The following is a 19,993-nucleotide window of genomic DNA, read 5'->3' as shown; positions in this document are numbered from 1 at the left end:
ATACACAATTGTACATCCAGACTCTCACTCATACTCCGTATCTCAACTTCCCGTCACCACTTCCCCACCCATCTGCGCCGACTTCTACCTTGAAAAGGCCATTCTTTCGCTTCTCCGCTTCCCACTTCTCGATCCAACCTTTCATCTTCTCTCTGCTCCTTGCACTGCCCACATTGACGGTTGGAATGACACGATTGATTCTCAGAGCGCAACAGAACATGGTCAACTCTCTGAACGAGCTGTGCTCCGAATATGGCACTCCGAAACAGTTGGACTCTCTCGTGCTTCCCCTCTGAGGAGCCAAGTCGCGCATAGAAAATCTGCTCTTCCAGCCATCTGAGGTCAAGACTGTATTGACAGCTGGGTTCTCAGTAAATCGAGACGTAGGCGGTCGATATGACCAGCCTGTTGGTCTGAAACCCACAACACGGGCAAAGTGCCCTTTGTAGCTTGTCATGTACTCGTGCAGCGTCTCTGCGCGGATCTCCATCAACGTCTGCATGTGCACCTGCGCCTCGAGCGGGTTCGACGTTAGTCGGGCGTTCAGCTCGTCGTCCTCCAGACACTTGCATATGCGCATCTTTGCAGGAGGTGCGTATATCTTAGACCCCATGGCTTTCGCAATACCCAGACATATGCGCTCTTTGCCGATGGAATAAGTTCCAATCACAACGAGCAGGCGCCCTCGCCTCTTCGGCTTTGTATTGGATTCGTCTCCTTCCTGCTTCGGCAAAGCATCCTCGCCCTGCTCGAGGAATTTTTTCATTGTGCTACCAGCCCGGTCTGCCTTCGTGCGTTCCCAATCGTCGTTTAAATCCACTATTTCTTTCGACAAGCTGATGCACATCTGGGAACATGCGTCGATAACATCAGACTGGCTAGGAAAAGAGTACTTTGGCGTTAAATATGTGGTATCGAGGTAGCAAGTGTCGATCACTTGCTGCTTAGCCTGTCCCGTGATACTGCACATCACGTCAGGTTGCAAAAGAGGGTGATTGACATGCGCTGGACAGGCGCGGAAGTCGCCACAATGCAAGATACGCGTTGTCTTTGGCGTGCCATCTCTGTTCTTTCCGGTGACCTTCTCGAACAGATACAGAGATGACCCGGGGCAATGGTTAGCTGGAATCATGGTCACAGATACTCCGTTGGTATTGGGAACCTCGACCTTCTTCTCGAATTCGAGAGGAACGACCCACTTTGGATCAACCTTCAATTGTTGCAACATCAAATTGCAAGTGACCTTGCTGGCATAAATAGGTCCATGACACCATGACGATGTAAGACCAATGTAATGGTCACTGTGGAAGTGGCTGAGGAAATAGGCGTTCTGACCTTCCACCTTGCCATAGCGAAATGCATCAACGCAAATATAGAATCCTGGCATTATCTTGTAAAAGGGACACGTCCGTTGATACGCCGGCTTTCCCCGAGATCGTGATTCGTGCGCAGCTGCCTCTGCCCACGCAGCGTCTTCAGCGTGTCCGGACATCAGACGAGTAAAGGCAGAGCCATCCTTGACATCAGCTCCAATGGAGAAGGGATTTGATTGTGCCGGACGGGCAACTGCAGCACGCTGGAAGCGTTTTGTGCCTGCTACTTCTGGAGCCGGGCTAGAGTTTGCTAACCTTGGTATCTCAGGGACCGAGGTGTTCTCCTTAGGCAGAGGATCGGCTGTGCCATCGAGGCAAGCATTGACGTGGGAGGATGCTTGGGATTCGGACAAACCTTGCAGGCTGCCATTGCAGATGGGGCAGAGAGAAACGTTGTCAGTTTGTTCGGCTTCAATCGGAAAATCACCTTCTATGATACTTCGAGGCGTTCGCACACTGTCCGCTCCGCTTTCAGACTTTGAATCCTCATCAAAAGTCAGACCCATTTCTCGTTGCTCCTCCATCCATCTTCGTTCGAGGAATTCCTCTCCATCCTCATAAAATTCGTCCTCTTCAAAATCATCTTCACCAAAATCTCCGGCGTTGAACATGCTGGTCTCTTCATGGGATAGTTCCGGAACAACGCCTACGCCGCTCGTACGCTCATGCCGATCATGGTCTGGAGCTTCCTCATTCTCTAGATCTGGTAACTTCATGGCGACGTCAATGGCAGCGATTCCTGTGCCGGGGTCAATGTCGTCCTTGCTATCCGACTCGAATTCTTCTACCTCACTCGGAGCTGGGTTTCGTTCAAGACTGTCGTCAACAGCACCCACCCAGCCCTCATCTTCCTCATCACTGGAGTCATCCAGGAACCCACCCACTTGCTTCCTTTCTTTCACAGGCTTAGGGTCAGTGTAAGACTGTCTTCTTGTACCAAGCTCAGGCACCGGACCTTTGCGCTCAGGAGAGGGCGTACGAACGATTAAGTCGCCATCTTCGTCGGTAGTACGCCGTCTCTTGACCGGGCCTTCGTCCTCATTGAATCTTGTAAAGTCAGCCTCATGGAAGGTGTTTTCAGTCCGGTCGGAGACCCTGTGCTCTTCAAAGCTCTGATTTGAATCTTTGAAAAATAGAGGTACGTTCGATTTTGCGTCTACCTCATTCTTATTGTCTGTCTTCCCGAAGAATTGAAGAATACTCTGATTCTGGCGAAAGCTACTCTTCTTCGAGCTGGGTATTCTTGACGCTGATTGGCGACCGAGGATCGGGGTCTTGGACATTGGGCGAGCCTTAGTTGCAGCGGACGATGGCGAGGCAAAGTATGGAGAGGAGGTTACTTGCTTGCTGCCAGCGTTGTGTGGCGGAGTCGGAGGGCGGCCAGTCGACGGGAGAACCGCTTTCGATGCATCTAGAGTTGCATTTTCTCGAGGATTTCTGAACATTGCCGCACGGTGTCGACCGGGATCATTATTGCGTTGAACTGTGCGAATTGCCGGTGCCTTGAGAAAGGAACAATGGAGAGGAAAGACTGCGGTTGTGGACTTTGTGAGGTGGATGGTCTCGGGCGCTTCCAAGACGCGAATTGGAGGCGTTAAGTGGTTTTTGGGGTCAGTGCTTAGCACTAAGTAAGCCGACTAACTACTGCAGTTGGGACCTTCTAACTTGACTATTTCACGAGAATCGCGCTCTAGCTACCCAGTATCACAAAGCCCCCTGATAGCATCGGAAGGGCATACGCTTCGATGCAACATCACATGGACTGATGGTAGGTAGGTATTCAGCAAAGCGCTCCTTGGTGTGGACTGTTACGGTGAAGCCTGTTCCTGGCTCTCCTTCTCCTTCCCGTTCTTGTTCTCACAGCGAGAAACGAACAACACGCGCAGTCACGTGCCGACCTTGACATCATTGCCGAATCTCAACACGGTGGTTGTCGATCCAACAGAAATTCCTGAGACAACAGCGATAACATCTCCCACGCCGAAGAGGCTTCCAATATCAAGGCCGACTGCCGGGGCGACCTGCTACCGCTGTGCCGCAGCCGTCATCCACGGTTCCAGCGGATGTCGGCGGCGATTGAGCGGCTCAAAGATGAGGTAAGTCGCCGACCCCGAGGCAGTTTTAATGTTGAGCTCATTCTTATCTCGGTGCTAGGGCACGAGGCAGCAAGTCATAGTAGCTGGCGGTGTAGCAGGACTCGTGTCTCGGTTCTGCATTGCACCTCTTGACGTTGTCAAGATCAGACTCCAGCTCCAGCCACACTCGTTGTCGGATCCCTTGTCGTGTGACGGCATCAAGGGCCCCATCTACAAAGGCGTCTTCTCGACTCTACGAGCGATTGCTCGTCAGGAGGGCATCCCAGCGCTGTGGAAAGGCAATATCCCCGCCGAATTGATGTACGTGTGCTATGGCGGCATCCAGTTCGTCGCGTACCGGTCAATCACGCAAGCCCAGAGTTATCTACCGACACGTCCACCTCCCTCGGTCGAATCCTTTCTCAGCGGTGCAGGGGCGGGTGCAGCTGCGACTACAGTGACATACCCTCTCGATCTACTCCGGACTAGGTTCGCCGCACAGGGATCAGACCGGATTTACAAAGGCCTCTTTGGCGCCGTGCTCGACATCAACCGCCATGAAGGACCCATGGGATTTTTCAGAGGTGTTAGCGCCGCCGTCGGTCAAATTGTGCCGTACATGGGTCTGTTCTTCATGAGCTATGAGACCCTGCACCAGTACATGGGCGGAAAGACACTGCCTTTCGGATCTGGAGACGCCACGGCCGGCGTATTCGCCAGCGTGTTCGCGAAGACTGCTGTGTTCCCCCTTGATCTGGTCAGAAAGAGGCTCCAGGTACAAGGTCCGACGCGGACGAGGTACATACACACCAATATCCCCGAGTACCGCGGCGTCATTCGTGGCCTGGCAATGATATGGCGACGAGAGGGATACCGTGGCTGGTACCGTGGGTTGACAGTCAGCCTGCTCAAGGTACAGATCCCCGCATCTTTTATACGTGGCCCCAGTACTGACTTGACTTGACGATTAGGCCGCTCCCGCGTCAGCTGTCACAATGTGGACGTACGAGCGAGTTCTCCATGCGCTGATTAATACCGATCACGACGATGAACTGTGGGAGATTTACAACCCTTACGACGATGATGATTATGATGACTGAGACTTAGCAGGCGTTGAACTATTGATGTTGATATTACTAGTCCATGAAAGAAACCCCTAATAGCAGTCTTTCTGTATCGCCCAAACCAAACAAATATGATCTGCGCGCGCAGAGAACTTGGTTTTCGGGTTTGAAGGATGACTTCGTTCTCCGCTGGTCCTGAGAAGCACACGCCAACCCTGAAAGGCACCTGTACTAATTGTAACTACAAGCTCCAGCGTAAGTTGTCCAACCCTCAAGCACTACGTTAATAGTATTGACAAATTCTGATGTAGAAAAGTAGTGTCCCATTATTACCTCTCTGGCCATGCAGCTGCAACGCACACCATGGTCATCCCAAAGTCGGCGCTCGAAGTCGAGGGGTCCTTCCATAGCGGGTACTGCACGAATACCTCATGCTAATCCCCTGAAGACCTGCTGCGTCGCTCCTCTCGCAACATCAAATCCGAAAGGGTGATGAGACTTGGAAATAAGTCCTAGTATTGCCTCAAGTTCATATCACGAGAAATTCAACGGTCGTACCTCTCTCTGCGGGGATCTAATTCGCCGTGCCAAACAACGAAGCAAATTGCAGTAGGTGTTGCATCCAGATGAGCACTCATTCCATGCGGAACAATCTCAGTTCAACGAGAATGCGCTTCGGGTTGCGGCAACTTTGTCAGAAGCAGGAGGGGCGAGGCCTGGACCTTCGCTTGCAGAAGATTAGCATGCTCTATATACAATACCTCAGCGCGTGGCTCTCAAGCTCGATTTCAGTAGTTTGGAATTGTACATTTTGTGTATCGCCACGCGTGGAGTGGTATGCCTGGGTTTCTATGCCTAGGACACAACGGCGGCTCTTGCGCAGTCAACTCATCTACCGAATCTCATCTCAGCACCGGCATACTTCCATAGCCCTCTCAAGAAGGCTTGATATTCGACCCTGGTGCTGGTTCTCCCCGACACATCTCCACCTGAGTCACCGACACAGAAGATCTCGCTCAATCGGATCTGCCAGGGCGGGTAGCCTTCAAGTTTGACATAAGGGCCAAACACTACAACTAGATCAGGCTCCCCAGCATCGGCATCTTTACTTGATTTTGGGTGTCCTGAGTCGGTGATCGCTGTCGTCGCACTGATCTCTGTATTGATCAAGTTGGAAGTAATGTCCTTCGGGCGGATCTTATGCGACTGTGCCATTTCAGCCAGTGTCCGTGTGAGATCGACGAGTGTGTCCCTTCCGTCTGTGGCTGAGAGGAGAAGGAGGTCCAGATGTTGGCGCCGCTCTGAACTCGCGTGCGAGTGGGCAGGGATGCGTGGTGAGGGCATCGGCGAAGGGCTCGTCGAGGGGAGATTGGGTGCGAATACTCTGAGACTAGGCGCTGCAGGCGCAGGACCGTAGTAAGACGTAAGCTTCTGGCTGACAACCTCTTGCACGCTGGCCATGTACGTCTTTAGGATCCCTGATTTTTCGTAGATGCTCAACAGCGGTATTCCAGCAGACGCTGACCAGGCGCTCAACTCTGCCACCTCGTCCACGAGCGCTTCGAGTCCTCCGTCTTCTTCACTCTTGTACTTTAATATCACGCTGAGGTGTCGAGGGAGACGGTCGAGGTTCTTGACATCTCGCTGGATGTACTCGGGGGTGCGGTGGTGATAATGTCGTATGGCGAGGCCTCGGTCGAGCGTGGCATGGTAGATCTGGCGCAGGCGGATATACATGCCAAAGAAGAGTTGGATGAGGAAGAACAGGAGGGTATGGATTTTGGTTTTCAAGAAGGGTCGTATGCGCCGCTTGTGGCCTCTGGACGCATGGCGAGGTGCGGTGGTGGAAGTAATGCTGTCCATCCTTGAAGACGGCGCAGGAACAGGTGGTAGGTACGGTTGCAGGAGCTTTTCACGCTCTGCCGCAGAAAGCAGTCGTCCACCCGATGCGACATCTTTGCGATATAACTCGGTGACGGTCGGATTGAAGGGAGGCATGTTGGGTGAAGGAATGTCAGCCACTGGACTGTCAAGGTAAATAGCTGTGGGCGAGGGAGTTGGAGCAGGAGTCCGTCGTCAGCTCGCCAGGAGCACTGTTGGGATTCTCACCAACTACACATTGATCTCGTTCTCGTCAAGAGCGTCAATCCGTGTGCAGATGGAGTTGTGTGCAGCCTGTTCATACCAAGCCACTTGACACGTTGCTCGCTCCAACTTTTTCTGAAAGTACATACCTAGTTGCCAGTTGAGTTCAGGCTATTCGTAGATCTTGCAACTTCCGAGGTCGAACCGAATTGAACATGACGACAACGCTGGCTGGTGCCTCAGGTATTCACATTTGTACTATATTTATATCTCAGGTACCTGGAGAGGTAGCACGGAGGCCCCTCTGACTGTTACACTGCCACCTGTGCAGAACAGCCTCGCACGACAATGCTTTTCTCGTTCCCATGGTCTGCCTATGAATCAGTTATTGGACCGTGTAGTTATGTCAGCAGCCAAGAGGCATATCAGCCTCGTCGTCTCCATGCAGACAACACTTCATCAAGGATCCCATGTTCATGTGTCTGCTTGGGGTGTTGTGGAAGCTGATATCTCTTCATTGCCATACCATGCCACCATAACAAGCTACAGTTGGGTCATAGAACACGTCGTCATGTGGTGAATTTCTCAACATCTCCGGCGTCCACAACACCTGGCCTGTCTCGACGACGTGAAGCACCTGCAAGAAGGCTTGTCGTGTCCACCTCGCTGAAGCTCATGAAGTAGGAAGATGATCTTGAGGCTGTTTGGACCTGTGTTTTGACGTCCCTGGTTGCTAAGCAGGCGCTGTGATCGTCTGGAGTAATTCCGTGCTCGCGAATCGCTATCAGGTTTCGGGGGTGCGGCTGTCGCATATTCATGTTTCTGTTTGAATATACGTCAGTCTCTGTGAGAAATGGTAAGGTGAAGAGAGACTCGGTGGTGTGAAAGGGCTCCGAATGTCATTCGACTGCATTTCCTCGATAAGTACGAAGAGAGTTGTCACAAATCCCGACCGCCGCCTTCCTTTCGTCTTCATGAACTTTGTCTGCTTCATAGCATTGGTCTCAAGATGAGCGAACCATGCTGCCGATGCTGACGAAGGTCCGGTCAACTTAGAAGTGCTGGAGTGGTTCTGGTGAACTTCGTGGACTTACTTCAATTAACCACGCGCAGCTGCCCATATCTCAGGAACATCGCACCGACACCATGTGGCAGGCACCATATCCATATCCTTACCCAAGCTACGCACCTATCACTGCCAATGGGCGAACATACTATCCCTCATATGATGCTTACCAGGGTTTCCGAGATGACGGTGCTGCAGAGAACAGGTCAGTGTTCCTCCTTCTCTCCGACGCTTCACCTACCTTAATTCCCCGAGCTCTGCCAACACGATGACAGCACTTCACCAGCACCAGTATGCCTTCTAGCTCGATGTGGATTGAACGAGGCCCCGATGGCCGTCCATACTTCGTTCGAAGCAAGGAAAAATTGCCATCTACTCGTCAATCCCTGGCTAGGGTTTTGTTTCCTCGAAGAGCGCGCTCACTGTTTGTCAGGCAAACTCATCAGATTCACCTCTGGCCACGGCCTCTCGAATCGCCTGCGCCTGAAGACAATCCTCCAGGCAGCGAAAACCCAAAGCCTGCTGCTGCGCCAGACCCTTCAACCATGCATCCAACATCACAAAGCCAGCCTCAGCCTGTAAACATGTATTTGATGCCAGTCCAACAACAAGACAACGAGCATCCGCAGCTGCAAGCTCAACATAGCATGGCAGCAGCTCAGCAAAATGCACAATTCCCTCCGCCGTTTGTTCCTCCCATGCCGTTCTTGCCTCCGCAAATGCCACCAACATTTCCGCTCCCTTCCCTTCAACAGCCAGTGTTTGTTGGCATGCCGCCAGCGACATTTCCTCCACCCCAGGCCGGGCATGGAAACGGAGTGCCCGGAGCCTTGAACGGTCCTGGAATACCTCTGATGCCCGTGCAAGGGCCAGAGTTACGTCAGTCCTACACACCAGCTGCTCCCCAATCCAGGACAACTGAATTGCGGTATAAATGTGAGGTTTGCGGAAGGTTTAGATCTACCAGATATCACTACGAGAATCCTATTCCTCCAGGACAACTTCCGGCCAAAACTATTTGTCGAAAGTGTCGAGAAACCGCAACTGACACGGAAGATAGTTCCAGGTCCAGCCTATCACCTAATCAGCCTCCTCGGTCGCATGGACGTCGAACACCAAGATCAAGATCCCGCCAAGTACCAAGACTACGACATCATTCACGTGGAAGGGCTCAATCTGTGGGACGCCTTCACGCTACGGGTCATCGGCGTGATCAGTCTATCAATCCTTCTTCTGAGTCTTATTTATCTTCTTCCTCGGAAGAGTGCTACAGGAGTAGACGTCGTCCACGCTCGAGGTCAAGGCACGCGGAAACTTCACGACATACCCGACGAATGCGGCCGTCCCCAGTAGGACAGCTCATCCTGCGTGATCTCGACGAGGATGATGATCGCCCCAGAAGGAGGCGGCAAGAAGTGGAGACGTACAGTGGTGTCGACCGCCACCGGCAGGATACACGCACGAGAACGTCTATTAGAGAAAGGGATCGTCTTGAAAATCCTTACAGAGGCGACGATGGACGTTACAATGACTTCTTGACCGAGGAACATCGTCATGTCCATCGTTCACGATATCGGGACAATGCACGGCTTTACTCTCCTCAACACGGAAGGTCTCAACCGCAAGGACCGCACCAGTCTGGCCTTGATGGAGAGATTGACGACCCTGATAGAGAATCAGAGGACAGTCTCAGGCTGGACGAGACACATCAATCTCAGCGTCGCCCGGAACGACGAGATGGTGGAGGGTCGCCAACAGCTGCTTCTTCACTTAGCTCCTTAGAACTACCTGGTACAGGTGGACCCCGCCAGCGAGTTTCGTCCGTGAGAGGAGGACGCCGCAAATTCAGGTCGAGACGTCTCGGTAACGATGAAGGATCGGCGAGACCAAGAGACGAGCTCACACTCATTGAGAGACGACTTTCTCCTCACGTACGCGACGACTATGAGTGGTATGATAGCGAAGGCATGAGGGTGCGTGTACGCGAATTCTAATGGGCCATGCAAGTGCAGCTGAGGCTCCACAGGCCACCATCCATCAGGAGCACTAATTATCAAGATTGACTGCTTTGGGAAATCAAAGGGTCAGGAAGACTTTGAGAGAAAGCTACTACTAGAAACGTTCAAGATCGATGGACCTCTAGGTGTCAATGGTTCCGTTGGGCATATGAGCTTCGAAGCCAGGGTGCTTTCGCATCTCGCATGCAGAGCTGTCCCCCCTCAAGTCGGAAAGGACGCGAGCTGTGGAGCTACTGGCGATTCAGGAGCGAGCAGGTAAAGAGCTTAGGACAGAATCGAGACCTGCCTCACACCAGAAGGGTTAAGTTTTACGTACATATCCAGGGTGTAGAGAAGCCTCCAGACTTGGATTGCCGATCCCATTAGCAGGTTAGTCTATGTATATCTGGCAACGGGAGACCGAGAGACTCAGCATGCCACGTGGAATTGATCGAGATCTAGGCTAGAGGAAGACGGTCGCGCTGGTCAGTGCCAATGGCATGGGAGCTCCTCAAGATGGGTTTGGGATTCTGGCTTCAGTGGCGTCCGCAACTGGTTTTGCAGAGCAACGGATGTGCAGGCGTCTCGCCGTGAGCAGGGATTTGGCAAATCAGGAAGACAGGCATCTCCCCCCGGCCCTCTGTAGTCGAAGCTCTAGACCAAACTCGTCAATTCTCGTGTTGAAGCAGTCCAGTCCGTTTGCCGAGAAGAGCATAACCACGGAAAGTCGGGGCTCGATGACTGCGTCGGCTCGCTTGAGAGTCACAGACAGAAACAGTCGCGAACAGGGATGACGAAGGTGCTGTAGCGCCAGCTCAGCGCAGCTGAGCAAAAGTTGCCAGCGGCGACAGGCGGCTGGAAGCACACTAACGATGTCTGGTACAGGGTACAGGGTGCAGGGTGCAGGGTGCAGGGTGCAGGGTGCAGGAGACAGGGGACAGGAGACAGGGGACAGGAGATAGCCAGACTCTGGCGATGAATCGAGGAGGTTGTCGGCAGACTGGCGGGCTGAATGCGGTGATTCGAGGATGCTGGACACTCGCCTCGTATTCCCCCAGTTGCCCCTTGGCCGATCGCTCGCCAAAGTTCGGAGCCAGCACGTCAATAGCTCGCGGACGCGGTATTGCCTCGCCTGCGTGCTACTGGAGGAGAGTCAGACTTCCCTATCCTGTCCAAGAGATCGGGACTGTGGTTGAGAAAGCACGGTTGCGACGTCGAGATTGACTCTGCATTCCAACCTCGTCTCTCTCAAGGGCTCAGATAGACCCCTCCGGTCTCCGGTCCAGCGAACTCTGACTGCAAATACAGAGACACGGTGCCGATCGACACATATGACCAACAATTGCACGGAAAGGGATATATTGATCACCATTCCGGCAATAGTCAAGTCCATGGCGCGCTCGTATCGACAAAAAGCCCAAATCCCGGACACACTGGCACCCAGCGCTCACACCATCTCCACCGACTCCAGCTGGACGATCCCGTGGCCCCGGTTCGGCGCCTGGCACACTGGCAAGGCCCGTCCGAGCATCTTGGGGCTCCATAGGCGTCGCTAACGCCTTCAAGCTCGGTGATAGTGGCGTCTCCTAACTTCTTCTGAGCAACTAAGGTGTCATGGACAGGCCTCGAAACTACGGCCTCTTCTCTTTGCAACTGTCAAAGGGACATTCCGTGCCTCTCCCTCCAGCTGCGGTGACGGTCCCGCTTCCAACACTTGCCCTATCGAGATCTGAGAACTCCCAACCACATGGAATTGACATGGGCGCGAAATTGACACATCCCGGGCACCCAGGGAGGCAGCATCTAGCGCGGGCTTACCATGCGACCATACTTACGACAATATTGAGGCATGGCACATGTGATAACATCATGGCCAGGAGCCAGCGGATTGTCGGAGTGTGCGTTGTCGCAACGATCTGTACAGAGCACCAAATCCGTCCTAGTAGCTTCCAGGACACGCATTCTGGCGAGGAAGATGACCCAACTTTACCAGGGATCGTTGTCTGGAACAAAGATTGCACCGAGAGCACTCGCCAGCCAACTGAGAAGCCCTGTTGCGGCGAGTGAGTGCCTCTGGTTCGCTACAATGCCGCCACGAACCAGGCATATCCTTGTCACTCTTTGCCGGTACCACTGCTCCGGAGTATGCCTGTTGCCTTCTTCGCCTGGCCTCGAGTCAGGAGGGACTAACTAAAGCTCTGCAACGCAGACAAGCTCCAACACTTCCGGCGCGGCAACTCGGCGTCAACGGGTCATCTTGACAAGCTTAGAGATCAGCACCTACTACGGAGTACACTCTCCACGTTATATGGTCGTGTGGCACCAGAGGAACAACAGCCTTAGCCTGGGCCAGCCTTCGTCATGCAATACGAGATTTCAAATATTATTAGCATCTATGGCAGTTCCCCCTGCAGCTCTGTCGGACGGTGGCTGTCCATCCACTGGGGGCTATGCTTAGTGAGCCAGGTTGACCTTGACACACTTTGTGCACACCCTGGTCCATCTCACGACCGGACCCCTCCTTCCCCGGTTCTCCACGGTGCAACCGAATGCCACCAAACTTCCAGGTGGCTATACCGTCGACAGATGATCATGCCCTGGACAGACTAGACTAGGATTCACAGATACCCGCCGTCTCCCAACTACACTTGACACAAGTCTCGACTCATCCGAACGTGAGTCCTTGATAATCCACTTTTCGCTTGCGCATGCCTTTTCGTGGGAGAAAGGCCTCTTTCGGCGACTAGACTCGTGAACGGCTGTCCGAGACCCAAAAGCGAATACCTGAAGTGGATTCTCTCCATAGTCTTTCAGCTTTCCAGGTCGATCAAGCTCGGGTATGGCATTGGAGGACGCAGGTTGATAACCGCCATTTTCTCAGACAGGGCAGCTGCGGCGTTCTCCCAGCGCGCCCATGCGGGGGTGATCCGCGGATTGGGCGCTTCAGAGCATATTCGACGCCGACAAAGGTTCCGAAAGCCTGCGGATCATGTGGTGGCAGTGGAAAGGGCTCTTTGGGCTTGAGGGCATCGCCAGCCTCACTGGACGGTGGGCGATGCACAAAAAAGGGCAACCTCCTAAGGTCGAATATGCAGCCCTCGCTCGGGGCTAACGAGGCTTTCGCATAAACCGGTCTGAGCTGGCGAATCACAAGGCAGGGTTACCACCACCAGGTCGCTAAGTGCCAGCATCAATGCCCCAGTCACCTATAGTACTGGCATGGTGGCTCCAACACCTCAGGCGACACATCCCGGCCTTCCTTGTCCAGCCAGCAGCCTAACGATCCACTGTGCTTTTTGTCGCAGGCCCCTCGTTGGTCTTTTTCCAGACTAGTGCGGCTCTTTCGACGAGGAATCTCTGGTGATTGGATTGCCCATCCCTTCCTGGACGGGAGATACCAGCACATTGTTGAGAGATACTGATATTCTAACACACCCAAATCTGCAGTCCTTTGTGCTAGTATTCTGGCCCCTTTCTGCAACCCGCGCGAAAAGCTGCTTTGTTTTACATTGTTGATTGATGCTTGCCAGTATGGACCCACCCATCCACTGGCCTTGGTTCATATATCCAAATGCTCATGCCTCCATGCCCCACGAGCAGGCCTCATGTTTTCACACTCCTGAGTGCTGCTGACAACCTAGTTGCAACCTCAAATGCTCTCTGCTAATCCAATTGCTCGTCCCAAGATTCCTCGAAGGTTCCTCAAGTGCCTACACAATGCATCCTCACATGCACGATCAATACTTCCTGGGGAGTAGCGTCCCTGAGTATCTCTACGGCCGCGACGGAATCGATTCAGCACCACCGTTGTGGGATGACTCGGACGACAACTCCTGCATCGACCCCCAGCTGCGTTCTCTCCAACACGAATACCCCTATCCTAGTTTCGGCTTTCATGCCCACGCGCAGGTTGATACACGTCGTTTATTTACTGCCTATGACCCCGTCGCTCATGGCTTCCACAAAAATCATGGAAGCGCTTCTGAGAGCCACCTCTACCATCACGACTTTTCCGACCTTCTGCCAGGAATCAGTGACGAATACCGCCAGACTCGACATTTGTCTCCCTCCCAGTCTGGAAACACACCGTCTAGCACTGGGTCCTCAGCAGGAGATTTTGCCTCTAGTCCAGATGCACTTCGGTTCCCGCAAGAACTCTCCCTGACTTTTGAAAGCCCAGTGTCGACACACTCGCCACCTGTCATGCCTATTACAAGCCAAAACCTCTGGACATCACACCATGCTAACGTGAATCCTCCGGTACCTACGCCTGGCGGTTATCTGGCTTTGAGTATGCGAGACCTACAGGTCACACCGGATCCTGAAGGCGCAGAGAGCTTCCTCGAAGACAGAGACGTGGCCCATCACAAGATCAAACTGCCGCAAGAGCTTGAATTCTCAGAGCAACTCGCAAGCCCTCCCGCATCAACATTTGACGAAGATGATGAGATGACCCACCAAGATTCAGGAGCTCACGAGAGCGATAACGACTCCGAGTTCATTCCTGGATCTCGCGCGTCCCGTCACGGCCCTGCAGCTCTGCGTCACTCGCTGCGTTCGCCACGGCGACGGCGACCTAGGGCGATCCTTGACGGTCATGCGCGCGTTCACAAGACTATCAACGCCAATCCGCCTACAATTGGCAAATCTAGGTCGAAGACCAAGAAAATCTCCTCCCCGAGGAGGAGCCGTGACTCCAAGTTCTTCCCTTGTGCTTTTCATCATTTTGGCTGCCCTGCAACGTTCGCCAACAAGAACGAATGGAAACGCCATGTCTCTTCGCAACATCTCCAGCTCGGCTTTTACCGCTGTGATTTGGGCTCGTGCTCTCCAGAGCTTGTCCGAAACCAGCAAAAAGGTCACAACGACTTCAACAGAAAAGATCTATTCACACAGCACTGTCGTCGCATGCATGCACCTTGGTCACTCACGGACAAGGACATGGTAAGGGTGAGCAAGAAAGAGCAGGAAATGTTCGAGAAGGAACTTGAGCAGATTCGGACTCGGTGCTGGATCGACGCCCGCAAGCCGCCCGGTACGACCAAGTGTGGCTTCTGTTCAAAGAAGTTCGTTGAAGGCGAAAGCGGCGACGGTGGCGGCGTCGGCAGCGGCGGCGGCTCCAATGGCTCGAGTGCATGGGATCGGCGCATGGAACACATGGGAAAGCATTATGAGAAAGATCGCCTTGGTGCGAAAGACGAGCAACTTGACAAAGGGCTGCAGCAGTGGGCTCTGGCTGAAGGCCTCATCACACAAAGCAGGGCCAAGGACCGATATTGGCTCGTCGGCCTGGAGCCGGCAGAAAATGTCGGTAGTGCAGCTGGGTGGAGAAGAAGCGGGAGAGCCACACGTCGTCGACTGGGCGGAAGAGGAAGAAGTGCAGAAGAGCAAGAGAGTGAGAACAGTGACGTCGAGCTCGAGCACGAACGTGAAGAAGACAAACATGGGTTGAGTGTATCAGCGAGAGTCGACGATGGTGAAGAAGAACAAGAAGACGCAGAAGGAGAAGAAGAAGGAGGAGGAGGAGGAGGAGGAGGAGGAGGAGGAGGAGGAGGAGAGCAGGAGACCAGCAGTGTCGATGTCAAACACCTCGACGTGGACGCAGATGCTGAAAGTGAAGAAGAGTGATTTTTCTATTGTGTGTCGACGAGGTCGGGCCGGGACATGGAAAATGAGGTTTCTCTTGCGGCGTTCGTTTCGTGTGGATTGGGGGCCGGGGCAGAGGGGGTGGGATCAAAATCTACGACGAAGAAGATTCAGGCTGGCACAGCTTTACCTGTATGTACAAGAGGGACAATGAAGTGTTTCTTGTTCTTCTTGTGCCGGGACGTAATGAGTGAGTGAGTGAGTGAGTGATATTTGGATACCCTACATAGTTGAACTGTTCGTCTGCGTTGGAACATGGGATACCCTACATAGTTGAGTCTGTCTGCATTGGAAAAATGGTGCTTTTCTTATGGAATGCTCTTGGTTCTTTTTGAATACTTGTGTTCTTTTTTACATTGGAGTCGGATACATTTGGCAAGGCAAGGATACCATGCCACGGTAAGGATATCTTTAGTAGGGCGCCGTCGGCAACACACAGCCGTCACGTTTCCCCTTGTTCTCCCCGAACCTGCTGCTTTCGTACTTACAGCGCGTTTGCATCGTCTTTCTCCTTCGTCCTTGTTTTCTTTTTGGCGTCTGCTTTGTCCCTGTGGTGGGGGGGGGGGTGGTTTATTGTCTGTTTGATCGACCGACGGTCTGGGAGAACATGTCAGTGCCAGACCTGTCAATCCCAACCACCTGTACCTACAACTGATTATATATAGTCTGGCAAACCCCCCTGCGACCCAGACACGTCGGGCAAAAAGAGAGATTCATTCGCCCTTCCGGAATACATAGTCTCGGCTCCTACATCGTTGATGATCCCCCGCGTCTGGAAGAGGGCATCCTAGGTAGTAGGGGTATGCGTGTACCACACAGACGTCCAAAGGTTCGTCCTCGAAAGTCCCCCCCTGAACACTACGTACACTCGTGTACCTTACGTACAAAGTCCCAACAAACAGAATCCGACACAAGAGGTCAAGCGACGCCAGGCAGTTGGGTGGGACAGTCCCTATTGATTGATATCACCATCAGTCAACAAAGATATACCGTCGCCATGTTGCGCATGATTTGGATCATTCTGCATCTGAATCTGGTTCTGGCTCTGGCCCTGACTTTCCAGGCCGCTCGTTCCAGTCCCAGTGACGATGATCATGGCCACGGTCATGGTCGTGGTCTCAGCTTCGATCACCACCACTACCACGATCATGATCATGATAACACCACTACCAACACCACCAACGCCGCCCATCACAGTCCACCCCTGACTGCTCGCACGGGTCCCGCAGATCCGGTATCTCAACTCCTCGCCATCGCCCCATCGTCCAACACTTGCGCCAACGCACCCTTCCCATCCGAATGCACGGTGACGACGGCGTCGCTGGCGCAGATCATCATCGGCAGTTTCGCGAGCCACAATGTCTCCACGGCTCCCGAGCAAGCCGCCCTCCTGTCGTGGATGGCGTTCGAATCCGGTGAGTGGAAATACAACCGCAACCACTTCCCCGCCCCGGGTCGGCCTGGCCAGGGGACGCGGGTGATGATGATGCCGAACTACGTCGCCGAGTTTGCGAGGAGCTTCAAGGAGTTGGCCGACGGTGACGAGCTTGGCGGTACTACCACGGGAAGCGGTGATCCGGATCAAGTGCTGGATTTGGTGTCTGCCGACAAATACAGCTTTGCCGCCGCCGCGTGGTACTATGACACCCACTGTACACCGGAGGTGAAAGAGGGCGTGCAGACGGGCGGAGAACAGGGCTGGGAAGAGTTCGTGACGGTGTGTGTTGGGACGACTGTGACGGAAGGGAGGAGAGGGTACTGGGTCAAAGCGTGTGAAGCCTTGAATATTGTCGTTCCTGTTCCCGTCGTTGTTGTTGTTGAATAAAAGGCACACACAGTACAGCACTACGGTACCTTGCTTGGTAGTCAGGAAGTCAGCACGCCCTGACACTCCAGAGCAGGGCCTCTAGGCCACTTGCCACTGTCCTCTCACTTCTTGTCCACGTGGTTAACACCAGTTGGTAGTGGAATCGTCCATGGGATGAATGAATCAATGAATCAATGAAACTAACAGCGAATACTCTGTACTGTTTGGCCTATCGAGACTTGGACTCCGACTGCATTCTGGTGGAGATTGAGTATCTGGCCTGATAAAAGAGCTTCCTGAAACGTCCAGCCTCTTGAGTTCCAAAAAGATCTCTGTACAGTGACTTGTGCATGAGTGGCAGTTGAATAAATCAGGACGTTTCCGACAGTTGCCGTTGCTTGAGCAGGTCGTAGAGTGCTGCCTTGGGTACTCCAGGCAGTCCATGTCCAGCCTCTCTTCCAGCGGCGGCGATCAGAGTGACTTCGGCATTGCGATAGATGAATCGTGTCCGTCTGTCGAATCTGCTCATGCCTGGCTCGGTGATCACCTTGACTGATGCAATATTTGTCGTCCACAGGTACCCTGCCTGGGGCCCAGTAGTGAATGAGTGAGAGAAACAGCGCAGTTCAGTGCTATGAGGTGAAGACGACCCATGTACTCGGTCTATTTCTGCCAAATAAACAAAAAAAAAGCAAACACTTAAAGTGAGAATTTGGCTGCTAGCCCCCTCCCGGTCCGAAAGATTCCTCTTGAGGTCAACTTATCTCGCTATGCATCGATCCGGGTTAGGGGCCCCTTCCCACCAAACCACCGAACCTGGAGAGAGGAATCCGGTCTATACCAGCTGCGCCAGCAGACCCACAGCAAGTCTCCCATGTCCCATGTGGAATTGTTGACAGGAAATCAACGGATTAAGTATATCTAGCACGGTTAGAAAGGCGTGAAGTGAAGACGCGTAAAGACGCGTGGTAGCACTTTGGCTACCTGAGAATTGCATCTAGGACTGACTTAGCAACGTTCGATTCTTTGCCGCCATTTACTTTGGTCGCTATCCCCTTTGGGTTGGCCCCAGACATAGCCGAGGGCGATATACGGAGCATTCTCAGGTGCTGAACCACAATGAGTGAAGTACAATCCAAAAGTTTCATGCCAGATGAAGGAGGACCTCCTTTTTCACAGTCTCCGTGGAAAAAAGTGCAATATGGGAGCCATTCTCTCATTAGCGAATATTCGACCCTGGGCACCTATTGGCCTGAGTTTACATATGGTCTCTCTGGTTTTTCTGTCGTTGGAAACAAAATCATGACCTGAGAAGTCCCGTACTAAGCACGAGTCACCCATGACGGCTGTGTCGGATTTACCACTCCTTGACTTTGAGTTTCAAAGGCAGATGAAGCAGCCGCTGTCCGAATGGCGTGGGTCCAGGGAGTCGTCCCGCCCTGATATTCACCTGGAGAGACTGGTGCAGAAGTCTGGGCTCGCCGAGCTGTGCGTCACGTTCCCTTCGCAGAGTCACGAAGTCGTCCTCTGAGATGTCGTCCTTGAGGTGCTTGTTGAGCGCCCTGTGCTCCCGCACCGTCATGTACGGTTGCGGAATCGCGCGGCCTTCCGGAGGGTAGTCGTGACCCGTCCAGATCTTGACCTCGTCGGCCATCGAGAGGAGTTTGCGCGTCGACTTGAAGAGGTCGTGCGCGCTGCCGCCTGGGAAGTCGCAGCGCGCAGTACCGACGTCGGCGTGGAAAAGGGAGTCGCCGCAGAAGACATTATCTCCAATCTTATAGCCCAGGTGGTCAGGAGTATGTCCTGGAAGGTGAATCGCCTGTGCGCTCATGCTTCCAATGTCGAATGTCTCATCGTCGTCGAAGAGTTTGTCGAACACGCCTTCGTACTCCGTGGCTGGCACGCCGTACCTTTGCGCGAAGAGCTCTTGGACATGGTTGATGCGCTTGCCGATGCCGATGCTCGGCGAGGAGCCTGGTTCCTGAGATAGCTTTGCACGCAGATACGCCGCCGCCGTCGGGTGGTCGGCGTGTACGTGAGTTTCGAGAATCATGTCGATTTCGTACCCTTGGTCCCTGACCAGGGCGAGCAGGGCGTCCGCGGAGCTCGTGCTCGCCGTCTGCGTCGACGGATCGTAGTCTAGTACCGCGTCGATTATGACAGCTTTCTTGGTGCGCGGGTCGGCTACTACGTATTGCCATGTGCCGGTTTGGTCCTGGAATACTGGATGGATCGATGGTTGAACGATTGCAGTGCTTGTACTTGGGGTCGCTTCAGTGGCGTACGTTTCTCGACTGACGCGGTTGATGTATCTGGGCTGAATGATAGCTGCCATCGATCCCGACTGGGTATGACGGGAGCATATATGTCCGCGATCGCCTGGGTGTGAGCACGCTTGACGAAGGTCCGCTGTCCGGACGGATGGTCTCGCTGCTACCGTGCTGTATGTCACCTTTGTCAAAACCTCTTCACGAGAATGGCTTTGGCTGAGTGGAGTGTATGGTTTGACGCGAATCGAGGCTCGGAGGTTGATGGCAGGTGATGGTAACCTGTTGAAAGCATGGCGAATATTACTTGTAGGAGTTGCTAACGAAGTCATGGTGGTTATCATACGGATTCCTTAGGACTGGTCTGAGTTTTGGAAAAGCACTCCTCGTGAGATGTAAAGGTTGAAGGCTATATGAGATCCTTAGTCCCTCTCGGGGTCGAGACCTCGGGATCTGACATTGACTTAGGCGTTTAGACAAGGCTGAGGCCCCACAGCTCACACGGATAGATGGTCCCTAGTCAGGCCACGGACGAGGCGGAGGATCCACTTCGGTGACTTGCGCTCGAGATTCGCCGACGAAACGATAAATCTGATGATTAGAAACTTTTTTT

The 19,993-nt window shown here is 53.4% G+C and overlaps 7 protein-coding genes across 7 annotated transcripts; 4 read left to right on the top strand and 3 right to left on the bottom strand.

The window, feature by feature from the left end:
- Positions 1–28: 28 nt before the first annotated feature.
- Positions 29–2,818, bottom strand: PV08_00283 (uncharacterized protein; the record flags this gene model as incomplete). Its single annotated transcript, XM_016374649.1, has 1 exon — positions 29–2,818. One exon carries the CDS (start codon positions 2,816–2,818, stop codon positions 29–31), a length of 2,790 nt encoding a protein of 929 aa, XP_016239925.1.
- Positions 2,819–3,436: 618 nt separating this feature from the next.
- PV08_00282 (mitochondrial thiamine pyrophosphate carrier 1) lies at positions 3,437–4,548 on the top strand (the record flags this gene model as incomplete). Its single annotated transcript, XM_016374648.1, has 3 exons — positions 3,437–3,469; positions 3,528–4,361; positions 4,420–4,548. 3 exons carry the CDS (start codon positions 3,437–3,439, stop codon positions 4,546–4,548), a joined length of 996 nt encoding a protein of 331 aa, XP_016239924.1.
- Positions 4,549–5,400: 852 nt separating this feature from the next.
- On the bottom strand, positions 5,401–6,510 carry PV08_00281 (uncharacterized protein; the record flags this gene model as incomplete). Its single annotated transcript, XM_016374647.1, has 1 exon — positions 5,401–6,510. One exon carries the CDS (start codon positions 6,508–6,510, stop codon positions 5,401–5,403), a length of 1,110 nt encoding a protein of 369 aa, XP_016239923.1.
- Positions 6,511–7,743: 1,233 nt separating this feature from the next.
- Positions 7,744–9,657, top strand: PV08_00280 (uncharacterized protein; the record flags this gene model as incomplete). The annotated part of the gene is made up of 2 exons (XM_016374646.1): positions 7,744–7,868; positions 8,097–9,657. The coding sequence occupies 2 exons, from the start codon at positions 7,744–7,746 to the stop codon at positions 9,655–9,657; spliced, it is 1,686 nt and encodes a 561-aa protein (XP_016239922.1).
- Positions 9,658–13,377: 3,720 nt separating this feature from the next.
- Positions 13,378–15,288, top strand: PV08_00279 (uncharacterized protein; the record flags this gene model as incomplete). The annotated part of the gene is made up of 1 exon (XM_016374645.1): positions 13,378–15,288. The coding sequence occupies one exon, from the start codon at positions 13,378–13,380 to the stop codon at positions 15,286–15,288; it is 1,911 nt and encodes a 636-aa protein (XP_016239921.1).
- Positions 15,289–16,303: 1,015 nt separating this feature from the next.
- Positions 16,304–17,131, top strand: PV08_00278 (uncharacterized protein; the record flags this gene model as incomplete). The annotated part of the gene is made up of 1 exon (XM_016374644.1): positions 16,304–17,131. The coding sequence occupies one exon, from the start codon at positions 16,304–16,306 to the stop codon at positions 17,129–17,131; it is 828 nt and encodes a 275-aa protein (XP_016239920.1).
- A 1,339-nt stretch (positions 17,132–18,470) lies between these two features.
- On the bottom strand, positions 18,471–19,712 carry PV08_00277 (uncharacterized protein; the record flags this gene model as incomplete). Its single annotated transcript, XM_016374643.1, has 1 exon — positions 18,471–19,712. One exon carries the CDS (start codon positions 19,710–19,712, stop codon positions 18,471–18,473), a length of 1,242 nt encoding a protein of 413 aa, XP_016239919.1.
- Between the last annotated feature and the right edge of the window lie 281 nt (positions 19,713–19,993).

The sequence above is a fragment of the Exophiala spinifera genome (genome assembly GCF_000836115.1).
Source record: "Exophiala spinifera strain CBS 89968 unplaced genomic scaffold supercont1.1, whole genome shotgun sequence".
Classification (NCBI taxonomy): Eukaryota; Fungi; Ascomycota; class Eurotiomycetes; order Chaetothyriales; family Herpotrichiellaceae; genus Exophiala; species Exophiala spinifera.
The sequence above is the reverse complement of the archived record's forward strand: the minus strand, read 5'-3'. Positions and strand labels throughout refer to the sequence as shown.